The 24,850-nt window shown below is 38.5% G+C and overlaps 1 protein-coding gene across 1 annotated transcript in view; it reads right to left on the reverse strand.

Moving 5' to 3' along the window:
• The window catches only part of ARMC9 (armadillo repeat containing 9), a 66,446-nt gene that overhangs the window by 18,192 nt on the left and 23,404 nt on the right, over positions 1–24,850 (reverse strand). The window contains exons 9-18 of the mRNA XM_009883347.1: positions 18,397–18,431; positions 17,098–17,209; positions 16,078–16,170; positions 14,714–14,804; positions 13,700–13,823; positions 10,946–11,085; positions 10,059–10,135; positions 8,017–8,091; positions 6,846–6,936; positions 5,432–5,487 (exon numbers count right to left, since the gene is read on the reverse strand). Coding sequence (XP_009881649.1) covers positions 5,432–5,487; positions 6,846–6,936; positions 8,017–8,091; positions 10,059–10,135; positions 10,946–11,085; positions 13,700–13,823; positions 14,714–14,804; positions 16,078–16,170; positions 17,098–17,209; positions 18,397–18,431 — 894 coding nt within the window. The remainder of the gene's footprint in view (positions 1–5,431; positions 5,488–6,845; positions 6,937–8,016; positions 8,092–10,058; positions 10,136–10,945; positions 11,086–13,699; positions 13,824–14,713; positions 14,805–16,077; positions 16,171–17,097; positions 17,210–18,396; positions 18,432–24,850) is intronic.

Genomic DNA, 24,850 nt, shown 5'->3' on the forward strand with positions numbered 1-24,850 from the left:
ACCACAGGTATCCAACAGCAGCTGTTTTTAGAGCAACGTGAAGCAGCAGCAATAGCAGCTACTCAGGTTTGCAAGTAAGCTTTAAAGCTGACAATATGGGGCTGGTACGAGATTCTTGGAATTGGTACTTTAGGGTACAAATATCATACAAGAGGCAATAATACTTTGTTGACTTCATTCCACTGAACCCAAATGTACTCAACTTCTCGAGCGAAAAGTATTAAGAATTCACTCTCCTGTGCCTATTTCTAGTATAACCATGGGTGATTAATCTCTCATGGAAGTTCTGCAGCTTCTACAGATCTACAAGCCAGGAAATTTTAAAGTTTGAAGGACCCCTCCAGCAAACCAAAAGTAGTAATACAAGAACAAGATGGTATTTTGGTTGTGTTTTGCTACTGAAAAGAATTCTTTTCTGTGCTGCATAAGATACCCTAAATAAGACCTACCCTAGATGAAGAAAATGTGCTTTGCTTTGGAAACAGGTTGTGACAGAAAATGTAATGACTGTCAGAAAAAGTAAATTAATCATTCTAATAAGGTATATTGTAATAGTCATGTAGAGAGCCTGGCATAAACTCCATTAAAAACAATGGCCACCAAACTTCGATGAGCCCTGGAGCACAAAGAAATGAAAAGCAGTTGCACTTTAGTGAGATTTAGACTCGAATAGTTTTAAATAGCCAAAGTAAGAAATACCCTCTGCCACAAAGATTAGCCAACAATATGGATCCTTGGACAGTGCTCTACAAAAACAGCATGAGGAAAAAAAACATTGGAAGTGTGTACAGAGAAGGTATTTCCTACAATGGAAACGGCCAACTGATTTCAGTCTTTGTCTGGTGCAAAGTAACAAGACTACCATCACTCAGACCAAGTAGACATTGGCTTCCCCAGAGTTCTACAGGCTTGCCTTTTTTCAAGTTTCATGACCTCTGTACCAAATGGCTTAAAAACATAATTTTTGTTTTGATTTAATTATTCTCATTACTCATCACCTCCTCATTCACAGGCATCAAGCAGAGACAAAAACCACAGACACAAAGGCCTCAATTCTGTAGCCCACAGCAGCATCCAGTTCTGCTTTGAAATATCCTGCCTAGTCTTCTACTGCTGCTCTGAAAGGGCACAAGCCTCCCACAGGTCCAAAATGATCTGACAGCCTTGTGGAGGTGCTTCCGATGCTGTAGTTAATCTTAAGAGACATTAGATGCCTGTGTGTAAACAACTGAAGCAGTTACAGAAACACTGCCAATAATCCACCCAGTGTTCTAAGGTTCAGAGTAAAATTTTTCCACAATTTATTTGTTTATGCATGGATTTAATAAAAAAACCCCTAGTTCTTCCGTAAGTGTTTTGAAGATACCAGATTGTTAATCCTCTTCATCCTCCTAAAGATGCGTTCTCTAGACTCTCAGCCATAAAAGATAAGGCTGTATAGGACCTCAGATAGGTGTTCAATCTGCCTTTCTCTCCAAGGCAAGTTACAATCAGCTCCCAATTATCTGGGAAGCTGGGTAGGTGTGAAAAATAACCCAAGATAATGGAAAAACACAGATAAACCCTTGTAGGCAAGGCAACAATCATCTGTATCAAGCAAAACAAACAAACAAAAGAAAACCCCATACTCCAAAGTCCACAATATACTGTGCTTCGGGGGGAAAAAAAAAGTTTCAAAGATGAGCTTTATAAATAGTCTGGTGGGATTTTTTTTTTATATGGTATGTTAATGCAGCATCAAAAGCTAACAGTTTTCTTCAAGGGTGCTTTACAGAAGGCTGCCTATACTCTGCCTGGGTAGAGCGTTACGCGTTGGAGTTAGAACATCATCCTGCTCTTTCTTCCAGCTCTCTGCATGCATGATGTATTTAACTCCTCCTCACAGATCACCTTGGTTCCTCCAGGTTCCACCTCTTCCAATATTCTGTTTGACACTTTTTGTCACACAGAGAGCTCTAGTTTTTCGTTTCTGGGAAGTACCTCTTCCTGCCAGCCTTGCTCCCTGATGGTATTCAACATACCACGTAACTGAGCCTGAACGTGTCCCTCCTCTGTCTCCTTACACAGAAAAAGAGCTTTGACAAATGTGCCATCATTCCACCACTAAAATAACACAATTGGTGCCCTGTTTACCATTGCTCACAAGCAGCAGATGATGTTGGCACCAAAGTCCTTTAATATAGTGGCTCAATGTCCTGCAATTAGGTCTGTGATTAAGCTCTCTCTCTTTTGATGGATTCTCTAGCTGAATTGTACTTTCACACTGCAGTTTACTGACTTTATTGCCAGGTGATGAGTAGTGGGAGATCAGAGGGTCTCTGATAAATGGTGACTGTACAGTTACCTAATGTAGCTCAAGTTTGTAACTAAACTTTTGAATTAGAGCTACAATATCATATATTCTCTTTTAAAAGCAGCTTTTATAGATGGTTCAAGTCAAATAAAAAGCAAAGGTAAAGATCAAATACTAAAGATAAATTAAGTTAGTATTTAAAAGAACAGTCAAGAGAATATGAAGCACAAGAAAACACGAACTGTGACTGTGGGTGTCGACACACCCCAGATAGCTAACATAACAAAGGTGGGTATGTACTCCACAAGCCAGTGCATCCTGAGCTCTACGCTAGTTAATTTAAAGCGGAGCAGGCTGTCGTGGTTTAGGCCGAAACAGTTACTGGGGATGTGGGGCACCCCAGATGGGACCAACAGATGCTCCCCCCTACCCCTCTTCCATGAGAAAGGCAGAGGAGAGAAAAAGAGACTTAGGAGTTTAGAAGGAGCTAAAATACTTTAATGAAATATTAATAATAAAATGAAAAGGAAATACTGAAATATATACAAAACCGTATCAAGCTCCCAGGATGACAATCACGTCACCCAAAAGCCAATTCATTTCTGAATAACAGTACAGGCGTAACATAGACATTTTTAAATTCAGTTTATATGCGTCAATGTCACACATTACAGAATCTTAAATTTCTGAGTGTATGATGCCCTTAGAAATCCCAGATTTATCCTCCAACTGGCTAAACCACACCTTGGTGGTAGTGTTTAGGAGAAAGCAGTCATTACCACAAGATCTGCTCAAAGCCAATACAACTTAAATTAAACAACAAATTAAACAAATCAACAACTTAAATTAAACACAGATAAAAGCAAAAAACCATGACAAGTAATAGTAACAGCATGAGGAACCTTTGCATGTTCTTGGAAACAATAAAAGCTGGGGCAAAACCTGCAAACTAAGTCTGTATAGAAGAATCTTTTTGTTGTTTCTTAAGTTGTGAAGGTATAAATATTGATATTAAGTAGATCAGCAACAAATTATAATATCAGTAAGCAGTTCAAATGCGCGTCATTAAATTGTCAATATATTGACATATTCTGATATACATTCAGTCTGTAGTAGTTTTTAAGAGTTACATAAAGGCAAGACTTCTGATAAAGTTTTCCAAAACTTTGTGTTGCCAGATCACAACACCAGATGTTATCACAGAACCCCAAAGAACAATAACTCACTGCATTTCCAAAATACAAAAGGGCTCCAAGCATTGAGGCAGTGAGTCAACAAATCGTTGCTTATTTAACAAAGTAACAACATTCTGCATTTTGCACAGGATTTTGCTGCCGTGCTGTTCGTATACTATATTTTCTAAACTGAGGGAGTAAGAAACCGGCCCTCCTTGCAGCAGAACAGAAGTATAGTTCCCAGAAGCAATAAGGATTTAGAACATGCCACTAGACACTGTTTTAAAATTGGTATAATGAGACTTCTTCTTTCTAATATAATGGCAAAGCTAATGAAAAACTGTAATCGGACACTTCTCTGTTTCAAAAGCCTACTGCTATTTTTGAATCAAATAATAAAAAGTGACAGAAGTCCATTTTAATCACATGATGGTTGAGTGATAAAAATGCATTTCAAAATTGTTTGACCTAGAACCTCGGCTGGGGTTGTGAGCAGCAGCCACTCGTCTAGGAGGTATGACTGAATAGGAGAATTCATGTTCCTTTTATTCCCAAGAGCAGCTAAAGTAATGAAAGTGTTCAACACTATCATGCAATTCAGTGCCACATCTTTCATGAAGGAGTTCCTTATCCCTATGCTTTCCCAACAGAACACAGCATCCTTCAAAAAAGTATACTAGAGTTCAAGCAAAAATATCACCGGCTTGGATTCTCACAATACACCTAAGACGCTCAAAGCTTTGGAACATCAGTTAAAGGGTGTTAAGCAGGATATTAAGGAAAGGGAAGTTATAATGATTAATCCTCAGAGAGCCCATCTTGCACATCAATCATTGATTTTGGGTGGGAGAAGTGGAAAATTATTTAAAACTCACTTCAGGACTGCAGGAGGTGAAACAATTACAATAATCTAATCCTATTAGAAAAAAAAAAAAACAGTTTACTGTACCCTTTAAAACAAAAGGTGTAGAGCCGATTGTTAAATAAAACTTCCTTGTAGCTCTAAAGTTAGAATTTCCACACAGCTCTAAGTTTAGGCAAAGTCACAAGGGTAATCAGTTCACGTGTTCACCACCTATTGTGCCACAACACAGAAACTAGCTAAATAAAGCAACCAGTGCAAAACTTCCCTGGATGCTGCCAGGGAAAGGCTGGATCCTGCAAGGTGCTGCACCACGGCAGCTGAGAGCACACCACACCTGTTACAGCCGGGACAGACATTTTTCACTGCTTTCAAATAATAAAAGGCTCAACGTACGCTTGAAAATGCACTCGGTCACCCAGTGAAGACCAGATTTAACACTTCCCTCTCACCATTTATACACCTTGCTTTGCTTATTAATTTAGATGATCAAATATGCTGTGTCGTCTACACCTGGAATCCATTATTCTATGCAGACAGCTTCTTAAAAAATGCTGAAGTATTGGTATAAAATACATTTATTAGCAGAGCTAGAAATACACAGCTAACCAATTTATATTTACTATGACATAGTTTCTTGTGCTAACTTTCCCTTTTTTTTTTTCCTTTTTTATGGGACTTGTTTTTAAACAGAAAAAAAAAGAAGTCATACCCTGAACAGATCATGATACCTTAAGAAAAAGTAACAACCTGTTTATAAACTATTCTAGCAATATACTGGTTCATTCGGTTCCTTTACTTTTAACTGGTGAAACGGGTCTGCTTGAAAGCAAGATTTCTACAGCCACAGTAACTCCTCATCTCTTTACTTGCTTTAAGCTACCACAGAGGTGGTCACTTGTCAAAATAACAGAGCAGGACTTCAAACATAAGGTAATGGAAAAAGATCCAATTTTCTTGTTAATAGACCTTGGTAATTAAATAAAAGTTAAAAAACCCAACCCAAACCAAAACCCCGAAGTCTGGCTTACTGACACAAATGTTTTCTGTGTAGAATATTAAGGATTTTTCTAAAAGGTGCCAGAAGGCCTTTAAACTTACTTCCTCATCCTCCTCTTCCTCTTCATCATCAGACACAATACTGTCATTTAATGGCTCTTCTAGAAAGAAGCAAAATGAAATGGTGTAAGAGTACATGTGCAACCTAACAGAGCCTCTAGTTATTGCCCCTCTTTTACAATAATAAGATTTAGCTTGCTTCTCATGTGACATCCTATTCTTTTCAGAACAACTATTGGAATTATTTGCTCCTATAAAGCATTCTAGAAATCACCAAAATCAATTCATATTTGGGAAAATGGCAGAAACAGAAACACTCTAGAATAGTTCTTTTCTGATAAATCCCACTATGATGTCTCAGTGTTTTTACTGACAAGATTTGAATGAAAGCGTGTGCACTTGCAAGTTTGTACATTTTTCAACTAATTTTTAATAAAAGACTCTTTTTAATAAAAGACTCTACTTCTCCCTATCAACACTTCAATATTACACTGCTTTTATATGTAAAAAGATAGTCCTCATGTAGAATACTTATCGTAACTTTTGGACAAACTCATTTCCTTAGAAAAAAGCAGCCAGGCTTACACTGGAAATCTGTACACACTGGAAATCTGTACGCTCAACTTTTACTCACCAATTGGACAAAACCTTTTAAAGATACCACTCATAGGTAGAAGAGAAGCGATTCTATAACCTTGATGAACAAGTATTGCAGAGTGGCAATACAGGGCTTAAAAACTTTATTTGTTCTTTTACAAACCAGGACCATAAGATAATGCTGTCTTCTGCTCTTTCAAAAAGCCAAAAAAAGCAGTCAAACTTGTTCCATTTTTACTGTACAGGAAGATTAAACCACAGTTCATCTCCTTTTCAGTATTTGCTTTCTCTTTCTTCAGCCTTCCTTTGAGCCACAGGAACAGAAAATACAGTAATGTTCTACCTCCTCACAATTGTCTGTATTAACACAGCATCTACAACTCCTGGGACCCATCAACATACTCTCCAAAAAGGATGGTCTCTGCCTCATATTCAGGATAAGCCATTTCAGATAACGAACCTACGCTCCTTAATAGAACAAGAGACGGGCAGAGACAGACCTAGTCCCTAAATCCTGCTTTACAAATTGCATCACCTGTTTATTTTTCAATTGACAGAAGTCTCTCATAACTGTGAGGCCACCAGCATGAAAGAAAACAGTCAAGGTCATTCTATTTACAGTCCCAAAACTTTGGGATTGATACCTACTCAGCCTTTTGTTTCTTCTTTATAATCATAACACAAAAGGGAATTTTAAAATACATCTGACATTCAAATCCTGACATTCACTATTCACCCTCTCTCAGACCATCACACTATAGTTATTCTTTGAGAGTTTCAACGCCAAGTAAAAACATGAGCTTTCATACAGCTTTTGTGAAAGATTTACAGCTCAGATAGCTGCATCTGTTCTTCTGACCTGAATTGAGCTGCTTGATAATAAATTCAATCTGTCGGATCATCTCTGCATTTCCTTCCTTGATAAAGCAGCGCAGGATTTCTTCCATTCCCTGGATGTAGTGGAAAACATTGCTAGATTAGTATTTCATGTGACCACAGTGACAGAGTTTTGTTAGCCGAAATGTCATTGTTTTGTCAGGAAAAACAGAGGCAGTGTGAAACAAACCACTATGTCCAGCTCTAAGCACTCCATTTTGTCCATACACTTTCAAAAGGCAAAAGAAATGTGCTGCCTAGATTGCTTCTAGGTTTAGTATAGACGTATCTATGACAAACGGCAAATTTTTACAATAGATCTGCTGCTTCTGCCTTCTGACCTCAGTATGCAGTAGTAAACAGAAAAGGGAAAATTTGCATTCACAGAGACAACAGTACAAGCAGGACCAACTTTGACCTTCTCTTAAACCCAGTTTCACTCTTTGTGGTCCTTTATAGGCTTGATGTTGTGTCTTCAGTCACTTAAGATGACTTCCAATCCTCTGTGCTCTGTGAGGTAAAACATCTGACAACAATTATGTCTGCATAACTCTCTAGGTTAGTTCTTAAGATACAAAGATACTCTGCTCTCCCAGGAACGGCTTCCTCAAATCCAGAAATTAAACCACATTCATTACTATTAGACTAACTTTCACAGGAAATCAATTTGTAGTTCTGCTAAAACCTTCCTCCTGCTGCCTTCCCCAGCTAACCATGTCTATACCGGGCAGAAACAAAAGCAGAAAGCGGAACGCATCCTCTTAGTGGATATTCACTGGTGCAGAATGAGTTAAATAAGGGGAATAAGTAGCAGGTCAGACGAAACCATCTCCTGGGCCACATCCAGTCTATGAAATCCTAGATGGACAACAGTATTCTAAAATAACACCTTCAATTTATAGTTTAGACAGAATCCTTCACACTGCTGGGGCTATATTTCTGGGGAAAGACCAGCAAACATGGCAAAAGTGTTTGAGACATACATTCGTATCTGCCTGAATATCAAAGGTGGAGGGCCACTTGTGGATTCCCTTCTCACAATGCCATGGCTCCTACCTCACAACCTTGCTGCACACTGCTTAACAGGTACCTGTGTGCACGCCACCTTTGGTATATGTGTGGATCTCTGTCCTATGCAAAGCAGCACTTCTTACCATTGCTCTGGCTTCTTCTCGGACAGAAGGGATGGTGAGAATGCTATACAGTGCTCCATTCACATATGGTTGTATCTAAGAGGAAGAAATAGTCATACCACCAAGAAAAGCTCTTACATTCACCCCAGTTAATTATGAGCAAAATTTAAGAGTGAAGGTGCAGAACAACTATGTTCAGAGAGTTTAATCAGACCAGCCTGCACTTGCAAAAATTCCCACTTAGGAAGCAGCGAACTTTTAGAATGCAAATATACTGGGATATGGTTGATCTAAATCAGTACTGCTGCATGCTGATTTCCTCCCCACCCCTTCTGAAAATACATTATTGCAAACTGACCTAGCCCAATAAAAAAAAAAGGGGGGGGGGGGGGAGCAGAAAAAGAAGGTTAGTTTCTGACACACACTAGTGGCAGTACAAAAAATAGGACAAAGAACAGGGACACGACTGTGTCAGCGTGAACTCAGGAGAGGCTTCAAGCACTGTAGCCTTAGGCAGGATGATAAAAGCTGCAGCAGCTTAAAACATCCTTTCACTCTGCTGCCCGTTGCTGTCCCTCAGTAGAGGCAAAAAACCAGCTAGTGTGAAAGCTCTGTTTTATGGTTAGTGAAAGCCACCACATCTGTCAAACTAGTTTTATCAGCACTTATGTGACCTTTGGTATTGGCCAGTTCCTTTTGGAGCACTAAGATTCCCCGTCAACCTCTGTCTATAGCCTTGGAAAAATGAACAATGAGCTAGGCTGGGAGCAGGGGAAGCAAGCAAAGGTAAGGGACTGGGATTTACACAAGGATTCCACAGCGTCGCAGAAAACTCTCCTGCCACCCAAGAGCATTGCCTTCTACCTTTGACTTTGATAACAAAACTTCTGTCAGCTGCACTAGTGCCAACTAGGCTGTAAGAATACACCCTCTGAGAGAAATTTCAAGGTCATTCTAAGGCACAGAATTCAACAGTATGATAGTATTTCTAAATACTTCAGTCTAAGGACTGGGATGTTATTTTGTATTATTGTATTAAATCTCATCATTCACAAAAAGAAAAGCTAGTGAAAGAGTCCAATAAAGGTATGCCAAGTTTCATCTTAATCAAAATAGTGCTAGTAAAGAACTGATCTACATCTTCTAATGAATTCATAAACGTGGACTAAACACTTCGTTGAAATTTATTGTCTGTTTTCAGTTTAAGTTGTAAAGAAAAAACTGATGACACAATCATTGCATATAAACATAAGAGAATAATTCTAGAATCCCCTGGTAAAAATTCTGCCTCTCTATGATTTCAACTTCATACAATATTTGCCCACGTTTTCTCCTGCCTTGAATTTTACTCCACTGATAAAGAAGTGCCCCTCTGCAGAGACAGCTGAAGCAACGCTTTATATAGTGGACAGCAGATATCAGAGCAACATGCTGAAAAGCATTAGGTAGAAATAAGCAATCAGGTTTAGCATTCTCCTCTGAGGTAGTTTAATTTAGCATTCAAGATGCAAATGTCTGGAGACAGAAAAGAAACAAACTACAAAAGGGTTAAGTAGCAGGTTAAATGAAGTGGTAGATAAAAAGATATTAGGGCTTGAATGTCACAGATGTACTGCTTTCCTAAAATATTCCTTAAAAATACTAGTAAATTTGTTTCTTTGCACCTGATGTTTTGCATAATGGGCTTGCACCACACATTGTTCATCTCATGAACTAGTTAAGCTTGAGATGATTTGGTGTGAGGTGACATTTAAACAGCATCTGAAACTGCAATCAAGAAGGCACGTGGATTGCATGATAACTATGCATCTAAAAGACTTTCATTCTTAGCTGCCAACATTTGTTAAAGGAAGATATAATTATGTCTAGAAAGATAAGCACCCAATGAAAGAAAACTTACATGATCCTGAATTTTAGGAAAATTTCACACAACTTAATTACATGAGGATCTAACAAGGGAAACAAAACCAATTTACTTTTTTCCATTTCTTCCTTTCTTGCTTTTTTTATCTTTAATTTTTCTTTCTACCTTTTTCTTAGCCCAAAGTTTGCTGTACAAATACCTCGTGATTCTCATGGCCAAGAAGATCAGAGAGAACCTTGAGCACGTGGTTTGCAATCCTTGCACACATTTTCTTCCCTGCAAAGGAAGAAAACAAATATGCTTAAAAAAATATAAGAGATCAGAGCAAGCATCTTACTCCTTAAAATCAGTACTAAATATAATTGACACAGATCAAGACTAGGCCTTGTTCCTGCCAAATGCTGCTCTGCATAACTGAGCTGAAATCAACGGAGTTACTCTGCGTTTATACAGTTGTAACCTTGGACAGGGTGCAACACAAAGGAATTTTTAAACGTTTAACAAAGGCATTATTTTGCTTATGGCAAGCAGTCAATTTTTCACCTTTACCTTACTATCCTTTCTAAAAGGAAACTTATTTTAAGCTTCCTTTAAGTCTCTTGAACATAGACAGGACCCTATTTTCCAGGGGGGAATCTCTGCATTGTAGAAGTGAAGCATGCAAGTATTTCCCTCCACAAGGTGAAGGTTAAGCTCCTTACCATTACTCATCAACTCGGTTCTGACTTTCTTTTATACAAACAAATCTCTTACATGAGTATAAAGTGTCCTTTGAAAAGTGGGCCTGGAATGTAAGTACAGCAGTCCTCACATGCAGATATGAAAAAAGAATCAAATCTTAGAGGGTTCAATTTATTAACTGCTTAATTCTTTAGATTTTGGCGAAGCTAACCTTCACAGTTTGGGATTCTTGGGAAAGAGATCTGCTCAAAAGCATTGCTTATAACACTCAAATATCTCTGATCATGCGAGTCCCTGCTACTAATTATAGCCACTTGAAAGAATCCAGGTATATCAGAAAAAAGGATTCACGATCTTCCCCATCCATTTCTTGGAATAAGGTTGTAATTCAAAAATGTAAGACACCTGCACTCCGCAGACAGAGGTTCATGAGCAAGGCAACAGAATACTCCAGTGTGTAATCAGACAGGCAATCCGTATCTGTTAGAACATCAACCAGCCAGAAAATGAGCCCATCTTTGATCATTGCCGACTGCAGTGCACGCCTAGGATTAAAAAAACAAAAAGCCCACAAAAATAAGACCACAACATAAATAGCTTTCAAATACATTTATAGCTAATCACCTCTCCTATGAGGAGAGGCTGAGAGAGTTGGGGCTGTTCAGCCTGGAGAAGAGAAGGCTCCGGGGAGATCTCATTGCGGCCTTCCAGTACCTAAAGGGGGCCTACAGGAGAGCTGGGGAAGGACTTTTTGCTAGGGCATGTAGTGACAGGACGAGGGGGAATGGCTTTAAACTGGAAGAGGGAAGGTTTAGACCAAACATTAGGAAGAAATTTTTCACTTTGAGGGTGGTAAGGCACTGGCCCAGGTTGCCCAGAGAGGTTGTTGAGGCCCCATCCCTGGAGGCGTTCAAGGCCAGGCTGGACATGGCCTTGGGCAACCTGGTCTGGTGGGAGGTGTCCCTGCCCATGGCAGGGGGGTTGGAACCGGATAATCTTCAAGGTCCCTTCCAACCTAAACCATTCTATGATTCTATGATATAAGCACATTGAAGGTTTAGACCAAACATTAGGAAGAAATTTTTCACTTTGAGGGTGGTAAGGCACTGGCCCAGGTTGCCCAGAGAGGTTGTTGAGGCCCCATCCCTGGAGGCGTTCAAGGCCAGGCTGGACATGGCCTTGGGCAACCTGGTCTGGTGGGAGGTGTCCCTGCCCATGGCAGGGGGGGTGGGACCGGATAATCTTCAAGGTCCCTTCCAACCTAAACCATTCTATGATTCTATGATATAAGCACATTAAAACCCTATGTCACCCACCTGCTATACACTAGCCTGCCAACAAAAAAAACCCCACAAACCCAAACTACCCATTTTGGCAGAATGAATTAAATTAAGGAATTAACAAAGCCTGAAGAAATTGAAGATGCAGATTCCTGCAGGGTTAGAGGACTAAAATGTTGTTGGGTGGGCTGGGGTTTTTTTGTGTTTTGTTTTGTTTTTTTTTTTTTTTTAAACCTCCAAACTGCTGAGGTAAGTTTCTTCATTGCTTTCTAAGGCTTCTAACTCTACCTGAAATTGCATTTTCAATTGTCTTAAAACGGTAAAGAATAGGCAGCTACACACAACAGACCCATAAAATAAATTAATTACCTCTTCTGCCATAGGTAACCATAGCACTTTGTACTGTTGATTTGACAAATGAGATTTTTTTTGCTTAAATCTATTTGCTCTTTTCTCTAGAGATTCTTAAATCATCTATTAACTCAACCTGTAGTTGCCTTGAAAGCATATACAGAATAAAGTGCCAGGCAGTCAACTGTGATCTCCTGCAACAGAGATTCCTTGCTTTACAATACAAAAAAGTAGTATATACTAGTAGAAAGGTCTTACAGAAGAACACTATTTTTAATCATATTATTTCTAATGGGCAGTAAGTCTAAATTACAAAGATCAAAGCAGGTATTTTCCTGGTCTTAGTACTTGGGATTTGGATTACTCCTGAAAGCTCATACAGTTTCTCAGTCCTGGATCTTACAGTAGGGTCTATGGCACAGATTGAGGAAAACAAGGGAGCACCTGACCACATATTTAAATAAAAACCAAAAACCCCCTCAGTCCTGCATGCCAAGAATTAACTTTCTATAAGATTATCTGTTATTTTTCAGAAAGTAAAAAACTTCCAAATTTTCAGTAGCTTAGGTCTCAAAATTCAAACTGACATGTACTATTAACAACTGCTTTAATAGAAAAATCATATTCTCTAAGATTGGTTTAGGATTTCAAGCAGTAGAGTATGAAGATTTATACTCTTTCATCTCAAATATGTATAAGGTATCATGTCGGGAAGCAGCGCAGAATTTTACCCAAAACACATTTATGTGTGCTTCATCCAGAAAAGTTCTAAACGAGGCAAATCCAAAAGCAGACCTCATTCTTCAACAAGCCCCCAAACTATAATAATAATAATAATAATAATAAAACCAACACTTGCAGTCTTAATTTAGAAGAAACCTGAATGAAAATAACAAGAGCTAAACGTATCCATCTACCTTTCTTACATTTAGTTAACTATTCAGGCTGAATATTCCTCCTGAGTACTGTGAAAACAGAGTTCCTAGATCATATTTATTTGATAAATAAGAGCAACTTCATGCCCTTTACTGCTTTTGCATACTTCTTTTGTGGTGGGCATTTGAGTCAGACTCTGTCAGACACGCAAAAGTAAGAAATAAGACAGCCTATGCATAGACAGCTCCAGGAAAGAGGATCAACAGGATGAGGATGAAATCCCTGAAAAATGTTTGCAGAAAGGATAATGAAAACCTCATGCTCTGGAATGTAATGCAACTCTTTTTTTCTATGTAGGATCTTCAGAACTTTCTACATTAAGATTTTCACTTTGTTCAATTAGGGAATACATATAAAGCACACAAGGCAGATGTACATTTACTTGAGTCTTGACAGCTGGTAGGAAGTCAGGTTAATTCAGTCAGCAAAACTGAGTTCTCCTCTATAATAAATGGCACTGCTTTCATCAGTCACCAGAAGTTCTGATGATTGTTATGGGAAAATCAAGTGCTCTTCTTTCCTCCCTGAACGGAGCCTAACTAGCCTGCATTTCCTCTCCTGCTGTCACCACTGCGTGCTGTGCTTTCATCACCTGAGGCTGAATTTCTGCAGAGCCCCCAGAACATTCTCCCATGTAAGGGAATCCTTGTCTTCAGCTTTCAGTCTCTCCTCCAGCATTCGCAGCAACGTTGGGTTCTGAGAAAGGTAGACACGACCTGGTGCAAAAAGTGATGAAAGAACAGATGCTGAGATATCAGCTTATGATAGAAAAGCTCCCTCTCCTTGGAAAGTAAGCAGGATTGACCTCAGCTTCTTCTTGACAAGCCACAATCTTGTGCCAAGACCCAAACAAACCTGCACAAATGAGTTGTCTAGCAGACCAGTTGCATTCAATCCAACCACTTGGGGCATTAGAGGCCCCCACTTGCCAAGATAATACCACCCAGAATCCACTATTTCTCTTTCAGTACATGCTTTCTGATCTATCCTTGTTTTGTACATTCTAGGAAAGAACAAAGATGTCCAAAGAGCTCAGTAAAGTTAGGTACCCTACTGTTATTGACTTTAAAAAGTATTTCAGTTCCTAAAACAGTTAGCTCCTGAAGTAGCACCAAACCAAGGGCTAATTTGGGACAGGCAGAGATACAAAGCTGCATATATATGCAACCCAACAGCAGTAATGCACGTAGGTATATTCAGGTGAGGACCAGGAACATGCACAAGCAGCTACACTAACTACTGTTGCACAACCTGGTAGCAGGTCTGCCTACAGGACCTTTAATTAACAGGGATTTTTCTTCTTTTTTTTTTTTTTTAACCCTCACGATGAGACTGAAGACGATATTAAAGGCAGCACCTGCGTAAGTTCCCACATAGACCACAAATCATCAACAGAAGTCAGAAATGCTGATTATACAGTGTCAAAATGAAAACTTTCAAGATACTGAAAAATTGTTTTGACTGCATGTAACAAAAGACTGTGAATCCCTAGAAAAAGGGTGCAAATAAGGCTCTAAATTTCCACGTGCAGAGACGCGCACTTGTGAAGTACCTATAAGCCAACATCATATGAAAATACTGTCTTTTTTTGCAGCGAATCTCTTACCTTCTGCCAGTGAAGCAAAAGCATTGATGAGCCTTGCCATATACTGTCTGACTACCTCACTCTTAGAATGTAATAATTTGAGGACACTTCTCTGAAAAAGAATGCAAACATTAATAAAAACTCACCAAAGCAGGAAAAATCAAAGTTAGTCTTCTATAATGTTTTAAAAGCTTCATTAAATTTTCACAGCAAGCAAACTTTGAATGCATATCGTTATCTTAAGTAATGTAAATATGATTTGAAATTTCCCAGTTTCTTTTTTTATTGGCAGGGGGCTGAGGGAGAGATGGAAAATGAACAAATAAGCAAACAGAGCTCCTCAGCTCAGTCTGTTAAAAATTCATTAAGCTCCATGGTGTAGGGTGAGAATTATAATGAACCGACACAGTTATCAGTTAAAGCTGATATCTAAAATTAATATTTAATCAGTGACAAAAAAAATCGGTTAGTTTTGTTGATGAACTTAAATGCAGTAATGTTACCTGAATAGGAATGCTATTGTTTGGCTACGAAGAGTGTGGGAAAGCAGCTCAGTAACTTACCAAGAACATTACATTGCAAACTATTTTTAATCTGTTTTACTTCAGGCATTACTCATACATAACTTTCCTCTTGCAGGAATTTACAGGGAGAAAAACAGATCATTGACTTAACAACCTGCTAGCTTTTCTAGTGAAGTTATTGTTGCAGTGACAATGGGAGCCACAACATAACAAGTAGGCCCACTGCTACAAACAACTGGGTAACTCAACAATGCACAAAATTCGCTATTACAAATGAAAAAAGTTGCACTTTTGTTAGCAGTAGTGTTGGGTTATCAGTCACTGAAGCAACCTTTCAAAATCAACATACCAGCAGTTCCCCTTTCAAAAGAAAGGCAACAATCCATTCCAAATTCACAGAAATACTGATGAACATGTTATTACAAGTGCATAATCAGATATTTTGTAGAGCTATTGAAACTGAAGTCCTAATTTAGTTCTTATCCTAAATCAGTGAAATGGACTGAAAGTATTGTCTAACAATACATAATCACTCAATAAGAGCCAGCATCTGATAAGCAAGAGCTAACTCCAAAGTAAGGGGTTCAGTAGGCTTCTGCTTAACTCATGGACATAAAGCACCAGGAGAGGTAACAAACTTCCACTTGTTTACAAGAACTTTATCTACACTGAGAGCTCTTGTAATGCAAAGTTCTGCCCATCACATTTAAAGACTGGGATGCAGAAGTTAAATGTATCACATGATTTTGGCACTACTACTTTTTTTTTCCTTCCCGAGTGATAAATTGTTCTGATCACCGCTTTATAGAAACAAATAAGCAACATCACATACAAGTCAGCGGAAAACTCTTCCCAGCTGACCTGACAGTTACTGTGGCAGTCTAGGAGGTCATTACTGATGTAGGCTTGCAGGACAGTGTCTCTCTGTTCTCCAGGATACGATGTTGTCAGGCGCTAAAAAAAAACAACAACAAAAATAAACCAGTCAAATAAGTAAATGGTAATGTGAATTGACGACCAGTGAAGATTGTAAAGGTGCGGATACCCAATAGCTCAGAAACCTCTCTCACGGGAAGAAGCAATCCGGTGTCAGAAAGATCCTACGCTACTAGCTTCAAGACCTCAGCTCAGTGATCCACCACAAAACTGTTACTTGGGAGCTGTCATCACTGTCCATAGAGGAAGGATACAGCATTACTTCCCATAAAGTTAAAAAGACCCTCTAATAGCTACAGCTGTGGTGCTCTTCTAAAACATCTGAGACAGTGTACTGGGCTAGAAGAACCACTGGTTCAACGGATGTTTTTTTATGTGAAAATAGACACTGAAGCTTGATCAGAATTCCACTATTATCATCTTTCACGTCTGTCATTCTGAACCCATCAGCTTCCTTTTCTGCAGGAAAATGTAACTTCCTGTTGTCACCTTTAATTTTTCTGAAATATCGTTACATGATCAGAGTCAAACAAAATGTAGGCTCTTGTAGAATACCTTGATTATAATGGAAAACTGGTGATTACAGTCAGGTATTTCTTTGATACAGCAATATTTACATAAATCTAAACCAGGCCAATACATGGAAAGAGGAACAGCCTAAAACAACAATTTCCTTGAAAACACATCAGAAATTATTGCCACTGAAGACCCCAGGAATTCCTATCTGGCTTTCCTCTGACAAGGACAGTACTGCTACAACACACACCTATTGCCTGGTCTTTCTTCATCATCTCAAGAACCTCAGCAAACTTCACTGACAAAGAGAAGTTGCCTACAATGCAGAACTGATCACCAGAACAACCGTTTTGCTCACAAGATTTTTTAGTTCTGGACCCCTCCAGAAGGGAACTATTTCTTTATTCCTGCAGAGGCCGTCTCCCTTACCCAGCGCAGAGCCTGCAGCAAGAATGCCTTGAGACGATCATTCCCTGTAATCAAATCTTTCTTCAGTTTCTCATAATCCAAAGAGGGCAACAATGGCACATCCTGCACCTTCCTACAATGCAAACGGGAAAGACATTTATCAAAATTCTCTCTCCTTATTCAGTGCAGCTGATGTTACTGAGGTGAGAAGAGCCAAAACAGGAAATCTGCTTCAGGAAAAGAGCTTCCACATTTTTACACCTTTGTTACTTTTACTATCATTATCATGTTAGAACAACAAACTTTTTAAACTTGAACTTATTTTTTCACCACGCATGCAGCTTATAACTTGCAAGCACTAAACTCTGACAACTAGCTAACTGATGATCTGAGCTTTTTACTGGCACAAAACAGTACAGTGACATCCTTCTCTGCGCTGTGTGAACCACAAGAGCATGAAGGCAGCAGCTTGTGGCTCTTAGCACACAGTTATAAACTGTCACAGTAACAAACTGCAGCTCCAACTTCACCTCTAAGCCCTCATGCACACAGAAATGTCTTCTCCAAGACAAAGGTGGTAGGCTGAATGGATTTTTACATGCTGGACTACACTGGCTTAACATAAGACTTAATACAGGATCACTTTCCACGCACCAGTACTGTCTTGTTATTTTGAGTTTTAACACGGCAGTATTACTTTCAACTAACAAAATTGCTTCCAGTCAATACTTTATTTTAATATTTAAATATATTCCACTAAACAATTTTTGTTCTTATCTTCCTATCCTACCACTTTTCAAGACAAATTTTATGTTATATGTATAATTGTCCCTTTAATTATCTTGTGAACAACATAAGGACCAAAACAGTGTCTCAAAAATTTAATAAACTTTTCACCTCAAATATACCATCTCTATTTGATCTTATAAACCAATTTTATTAAGTCAGTCACAAAAAAATTAAACTTGAAGCACCCAAAAAACCCCCACATTATTGATTCCCCCCTTTCCTGGATTTGTGAGAAGCAAACCAATTACAACAAGACTGTACTACACAGAAACAGTAAAGGAAATACAGCAACCAACTCACAGGTGTGGAGTGGCAGATTTACTGGATGAAACCTGCTGAAATTAGGATGTTACTGAACCTGCCCAAGTGAAGAATACAGATCACAATATTTGCATACAATGTTCACTGAGATCAGAGGAAGCACACAGAGGATGAGTGATTCCCATTTGCAGACAACTGGCAATGCACTTCAGTTTACTAACCCCTCTTCCTCCTCTCTACTGAAATAAATGCTCAGCCACAAATACTTACACAGGGGCTAAAGATGCTCTTAACATTGTGGAAGCCTGGATCAGAAAGAGAAAGAAAAAAGAAATCACAACAGATTAGTCCAAATTTCACACCAACAATGTTACTAATGAGGTCCACAGTGAATTCTTTCACTGAGGTTCTGCAGTTCTGTTCCTATAAAACTTATGTTTCAGATTAGAAACACACCTAAAGAAAAACTTCAAAGTTTATCTTTCTTTTCCCTTAAAATGTTTCCCAGGTAAAAACCTGTTTTGTTATGATCTGGCTTGGTTATCTTCACTGTCATACTCCAAAAATTACCTATACTTGAAAAATTTTAAAAAATAAAAGGAAAAAATGGGACCAGAAACTACTATGTAAAATCCACTAAGGAAGACAAAGACCTTGTTAAACCTATTTATTGACTTAAAAATTTTTAGTACCTTAAAGCTGCAATAATATTCCCCTGGAGAGATACCGTGTATTACAGCATCCAAATTTGCTACAATTCTCTGTTTTGACACTAATGTTATCAGAGTGCCTGTAGCTATTAATATATATCTCTATCTATTAATATATATCTCTATATATAACTATTATTATGTAAAGAAAAGACTATTCTAGCATTGGATAAAACCAATATGGAACTGCATGCCATTCTCCCATTGTCAGTGGTTCTGCCCAGGATAAATTCAATGTAAGCCTGAATATTTCCTCTCTGCTGCAGTGTGACATAGAGCATATACAGCCGCCACTGCTGCACAAGTCAAACTTAAAAATAGCAACGTCACATAAAAGTTGTCTGCTTCAGTAAATATTTTTTGCTAGGGCAAATTGTAGGTGAGCCAAGAAGCAGCAATTCTGGCATAAGAGTGCTTCATATCAAGCATTCTGATGTCAACTACGTGCCATATTCGCAGAATATTCAGTGTCATCTCTTTGTGTTGATCTCCCTACTCACTTTCTAAAAAATCTCTCATTACCACTTATGTCTTTAAAACCGGTCTTCTCTTCTAACCTAGCCTCTTTCAATGCGAGCTATATAATCAATGTCTATTGTCAGATTTAAAACTGAGGGATTTAGGAGACAAAAAGCATGAAATACCATAGAGAATACTGAATTACACCAGCTGACATATTCTTGAACACTACCTCATGGTAATCGTTCGTAATACAAGGAACTGCTCTCTTAGATGTGAAATAAGCTTATATGCACATTGGAAACCATTTTATACTATGTTTAAGTCAATGAATGACTTGTACACAATAGACAATTAACAGGTCATACACTTCAAAATTAACCTGTCTTGACAGCAGTTCTCAAATCATAGTTAATTTTACACAATAGAAAAGTCTTTCAAAGTATCTCATCTATCTAAACTGTTTTCCCCTCATTTATTTGTATTAATTTTCCTGAGCATTTTTGATAAATATAAAAAGTTAACTTTTGTTTATACAAAACTGTTTTCCCAGTCAAAATCTATCATCTTGTACTTGAGTGTGCAATGAAAGCACAAAACCATTTTTTGCTGACTTCCTCAGGACCCTCCTCCATTAAAGAAAATGGGGAAGAAACTAACTGCAGTACGCTAAAGCAACAGAAATAACAGAGCCTTTGCAGATGAGAAGGCGAGATGAACAGTAGTGAGAAAAGAAATAGAGGAGGTCACTAAGGGTAAATAGATGTATCAATGTATATTTGCAGAAGCTCTCTGCTTCTCAGCAAAGTACTTTTTACCCACTTCTTTGCTGCTTTAGAAAAACATTTGCTCCAATCAAAATCCCACTAAAGGATATGTAATTAGTAAAGACACGTGCATCGCCCTTCCACAAATAAAAAAATTTGGCAAGTGTAAGATTTTGCAAGCTTTTATAAATTTCCAACTACAGAAATTGGAAAAACATTCAGATTTTTAAAAATCAATCAGATAAAGCAGAACATATGTGTAGAATTATAGATTCATCTAGGTTAGAAGGGACCTTTAGGATTATCGAGTCCAACCATTAACCTAACACTGCCAAGTCCACCACTAAACCATATCCCTAAGCACCATGTCTACCCGTCTTTTAAATACCTCCAGGGGATGGTGACTCAACCGCTTCCCCAGGCAGCCTGTTCCAATGTTTGATAAGCCTTTCTGTGAAGACATTTTTCCTAACATCTATCCTAAACCTCCCCTGCTGCAACTTGAGGCCATTTCTTCTTGTCCTACTGCCTGTTACTTAGGAGAAGAGACCAACCCCCACCTCGCTACAACCTCCTTTCAGGTAGTTGTAGAGAGCAATAAGGTCTCCCCTCAGCCTCCTTTTCTCCAGGCTCAGCCGCTCCCCGTAAGACTTGTGCTCCAGACCCCTCGCCACTTTCATTGCCCTTCTCCAGACATGCTCCAGAATCTTAAGGTCTTTCTTGTAGTGAGGGGCCCAAAACTGAACACAGTACTTGAGGTGGAGCCTCACCAGTGCCGAGTACAGTGGGACAATCACTTCCCTAGACCTTCTGGCCACACTACTCCTGATAAAGGCCAGGATGCTGTTGGCCTTCTTGGCCACCTGGGCACACTGCTGGCTCATATTCAGCCAGCTGTCAACCAACACCCCCAGGTCCTTTTCTGCTGGGCAGCTCTCCAGCCACTCTTCCCCGAGCTTGTAGTGCTGCATGAGGTTGTTGTGACCCAAGTGCAGGACCCAACACTTGGCCTTGTTGAACCTTGGTTCTGTTGTCTACCTACACCAGAAAGGCGCCACACAGTGAGGCAGACAGTATACTGGAGGCCTGAGGGCCAGACCATTGGGACGGAGAACCTTCTTGTCCAGCACTCATTTTTCTGATCAGAAAAGCAAACACACTTCGGCCTCAGCATCACATTTCACTAGGTAGTATTTGTTTGTTTGTTTCTCCTGTTTGGTAGGGATCTGAGATGTCCCAACCTCCGGATATTTACCCAGTTTAGTATCTGTGTTAAGCTCTAGTTCTCGACTTGTGCATTAGCTTTAACAAAAGGAAAACCGCACCTCAAATACAGCTGAGCCCTACAAATCAGCTCTTGGGTTTACTTACATCAGCACACTTGCTTCATTTAAGACATCTAATCTAGCCAGCGGAAAAAGGTCATCGTCTTCACCATTATCTCTGTACACTGCAGATCCAAAGCCAAGCTTCCACAGGCATTGCTTCTGGTGGGAGTGCCAGCTGAACCAGCCTCAACTCTCAACACATTGCTACCACAGAAAGTAAAAGCAAGAGATTCCTGGGAACAAAAACCTGCCCTACCACCAAATTAATAAGAAAACTCTATTCAAATTCTTTGCAAAACTTTAGCCATATGCTTTTAAAAATGGTCTTCTATGTCGCAGATACACATAAAAAACATGAAGCCTTTTAAAATCATTTTTAGGAACAAAGGGATACATTTAACTGAGTAAAACATTAATATTGAAGTCTGGAAGTGGGCAGAACAGAACACTTCGGCCTTTCGGGTTTTTTTTTTTGATCCTCACAGACCTGTTCTTCTCTTTCCTGGTGTTCATACTCAAATCTAAATGCTGAACTCTGATATCTTGTCATTTCTGTGGCAACAGTGCAAAAACTCCAACTGTACTGTGTTTTTGAGAGAGAGAGTATTTGGATGCAGGAAAGCTGGAACTCATCTATAACAGCTGCTTTTAGATAATTGGACAAGAGAAAGTAAAACCATCAGCACTGTGCCTTCATAGCCCTCAAAGCACTCTATAGTAAGTAAATTCTTAATATTCTTATAAGGTTAGTAGAAACATTATGGTCTTCATCTCCAGGTGATGAATCAAAGGCCACAAACTGAAAGGCAAACAGAGTCAAAGGCACTGCTGACAAGTAACTTTCTCATTACACATCCAACATGTCAACCACCAGACAATGCTTCAATCAGCCAAGTTTACATAGCTTCTCTTTACTACCAGTTTTCTTAGATGAAAAAGCATTTATTTCCTCAGCATTTTCTCCCAAGCTCTTTCCCCAGTCTTACCTTTTCTGGAAAAGGTTAAATACTAATTCAAGCTTTTGAGTAACAGTATTCCTGAAACTGCCAGTAAATGAAAGAGCGTAAAGGACATGGGGCAGACATGACTCATTTGTAATACACGACTCCCAACATTCATGGATTTAGTCTTGAACAAAATACTTTTCATGCAAAACCTATCCAGAGACAGGTACCATTTGTCATAACTGAAACACATGCAGAAACGAGGTGTCTTAAGGAAAGGAAAAGAAACAAGCAGAAGAAAACAACAGCCCAAGCGTAGCTTATTCTGGGAGGATCATGGGGTATGACTTATGTTTGTGTCGGTTCTTGCCAAAGCCAAAGCAGGTGCCATCTTAAGTCAAGTAATTCTGTCACAATGCAGATTAGGCACAGATGGCAGCCCTTCATTTTTGAACGAAGCGAGGCATGAATATGAACAGCATGGAATAAAACAAAGTTCAAAGGGGAAAAAAAAAATAAATCAATATTTATAAAAGAAAACAGATGCATTTCATGTGCAAGCCAAAACCACAATTGATTTTATCAAATACTGTAGCCCTGTATTCAAACCAACTCCACTTTGCTATTTGATGTATATATTCATAATATGCTGAAGGTTAAAGCTGAAAGCCAGATTCTGCCCTCAGTTACCACTCTGAAAATGTGCTATAAGAATTCAGTGTAAATTCAATGCAGATTCAGAATTAGTAATCAAAGATATGTGATGAATATGCAGAGTAAAACCAAAGTTTGAGCAAATTTGTACAGATCATTAGAACTCACAAATTTATGTTGAGCTCATTTGTTGTATGCTAATGGTAACAAGACTTCTACATGCAGCCTATGATGGGTTAGACTCTGAGCTTGTGTAACCTGGCAGGTCTACTGGAGCTAGGCAAATTTATTTCATAAGAAGATCTGTAAATGTTTTTAATTAATTTTTTTTCTAACTTATACTAGAGATATGCTGTTATGAAAACTTTCCATTTGGCATATAAAACAGGTTCTCTAAGACATCTGAAGTGTATATAGAAAAGTCACACTGTAATACTATGTGATAATGTAATGACAAGACAAAATGGCAGAAAAAGAATAAAATATTATATATAAGCAGTGAGGGGAGGCTGAAGTCTATCTATGTATTCAAGAAATATCTCACCATCAGAGTCAGATAGCTTTAAAAAAATTTATAAACAACTCTGCATTGTAAGTTTTTGCATTCTACATCGTATAGAGTTACATATAGCTAAGGCTACACCTGCATAAGGGCAAAACTTTTCTTCAGCAAAGATCATTGCATTCATAATTTCTCTTCTGTAATAAACTTTTCTCAATCTCAAAACAGAACATTCTGAGAGGGAACAGAATGCTAAATTTCAAGCAAAAGGTGGCCATTATGACCGTTCACATCAACAGGAACAGGTTGCTAACTACAGGTGATTTTTTAACACAGGTGAATATATTCTCTACATAAAGATAAAAAGAAGCACATAAGGAATAATCGATTACATTCAATAATTCTATGACTGTTTCTCAAAACGAAATGTTGCTTTAAGTGGGAAGTTAAGTGCCCACAGAGGTTACTGTAAATCTAGGTGAGGAATACATTTGAAAAAAAGTACAGTTTTTCTTGAAAGGCAAAATCTTGTTTCACCCAAAGAAAGCAGAAAAATATAAATATGGATTATTTTAAAGGAGAATAATGACTGACACTTTTCAGAATTGGTGTCAATCACTTTTATGAATTGATTACATACTGAGTTACTTAGAAGTAGACTCATTTCCTCTCTTTGCAAAGAATGCACTGACTATGGGCAAAATTAGATACTTATGGTGTACTTGTAATATTGCCAGAATACAAACTTTCATCTGGGTTACAGAAGTCACAGGCAGTACACAGAACACTGTTTTGCTTTTTCAGTTTTCAATGAAAGAGGATCCATTTTAGTTGCATGAAACAATTCTAGAATCTTTACTACAGAAAAAGTTTCAGTTTACAAATTAAAAATACAAATATGTAAAATAAGACACACCTCTGAAAAGCACAACTTGATTTGCTGTATTATCTTAAGCAATAATATTTGCTTTCTAAAAGGTGTTGTGGGATCAGCTGGTGTTGGCACACTTCAAAGACATCATATGCTATATATAGTGATGTTCATGGGGAAGAAACAAGTGCTTTCTGCATGCTATAAGAAGCTGTGTTTAATGTAAAAGTTGTGGACAAAGCTGCGCTTTTGTTGACATGCTGTGTATGTGTATTATGAGGCCGTAAGGTTACTCAAAACTTCTATTCTATTCTTCATGCAAAAATTCCAAGCCTTCCACATTTTTTGGCTCTTCAGAAACCATACAGGTAATGTCACAAAAAGTTAAAATGCACGGAAAATTGTTATGCATTGTGAAATGAAGAGAAATATAGACCATGACAGACTGCAGCAAGCAATGTGAAAGGATATAAAGATATAGACACTTAC

The sequence above is a fragment of the Charadrius vociferus genome, unplaced genomic scaffold, assembly GCF_000708025.1.
Source record: "Charadrius vociferus isolate BGI_N301 unplaced genomic scaffold, ASM70802v2 scaffold214, whole genome shotgun sequence".
Classification (NCBI taxonomy): domain Eukaryota; kingdom Metazoa; phylum Chordata; class Aves; order Charadriiformes; family Charadriidae; genus Charadrius; species Charadrius vociferus.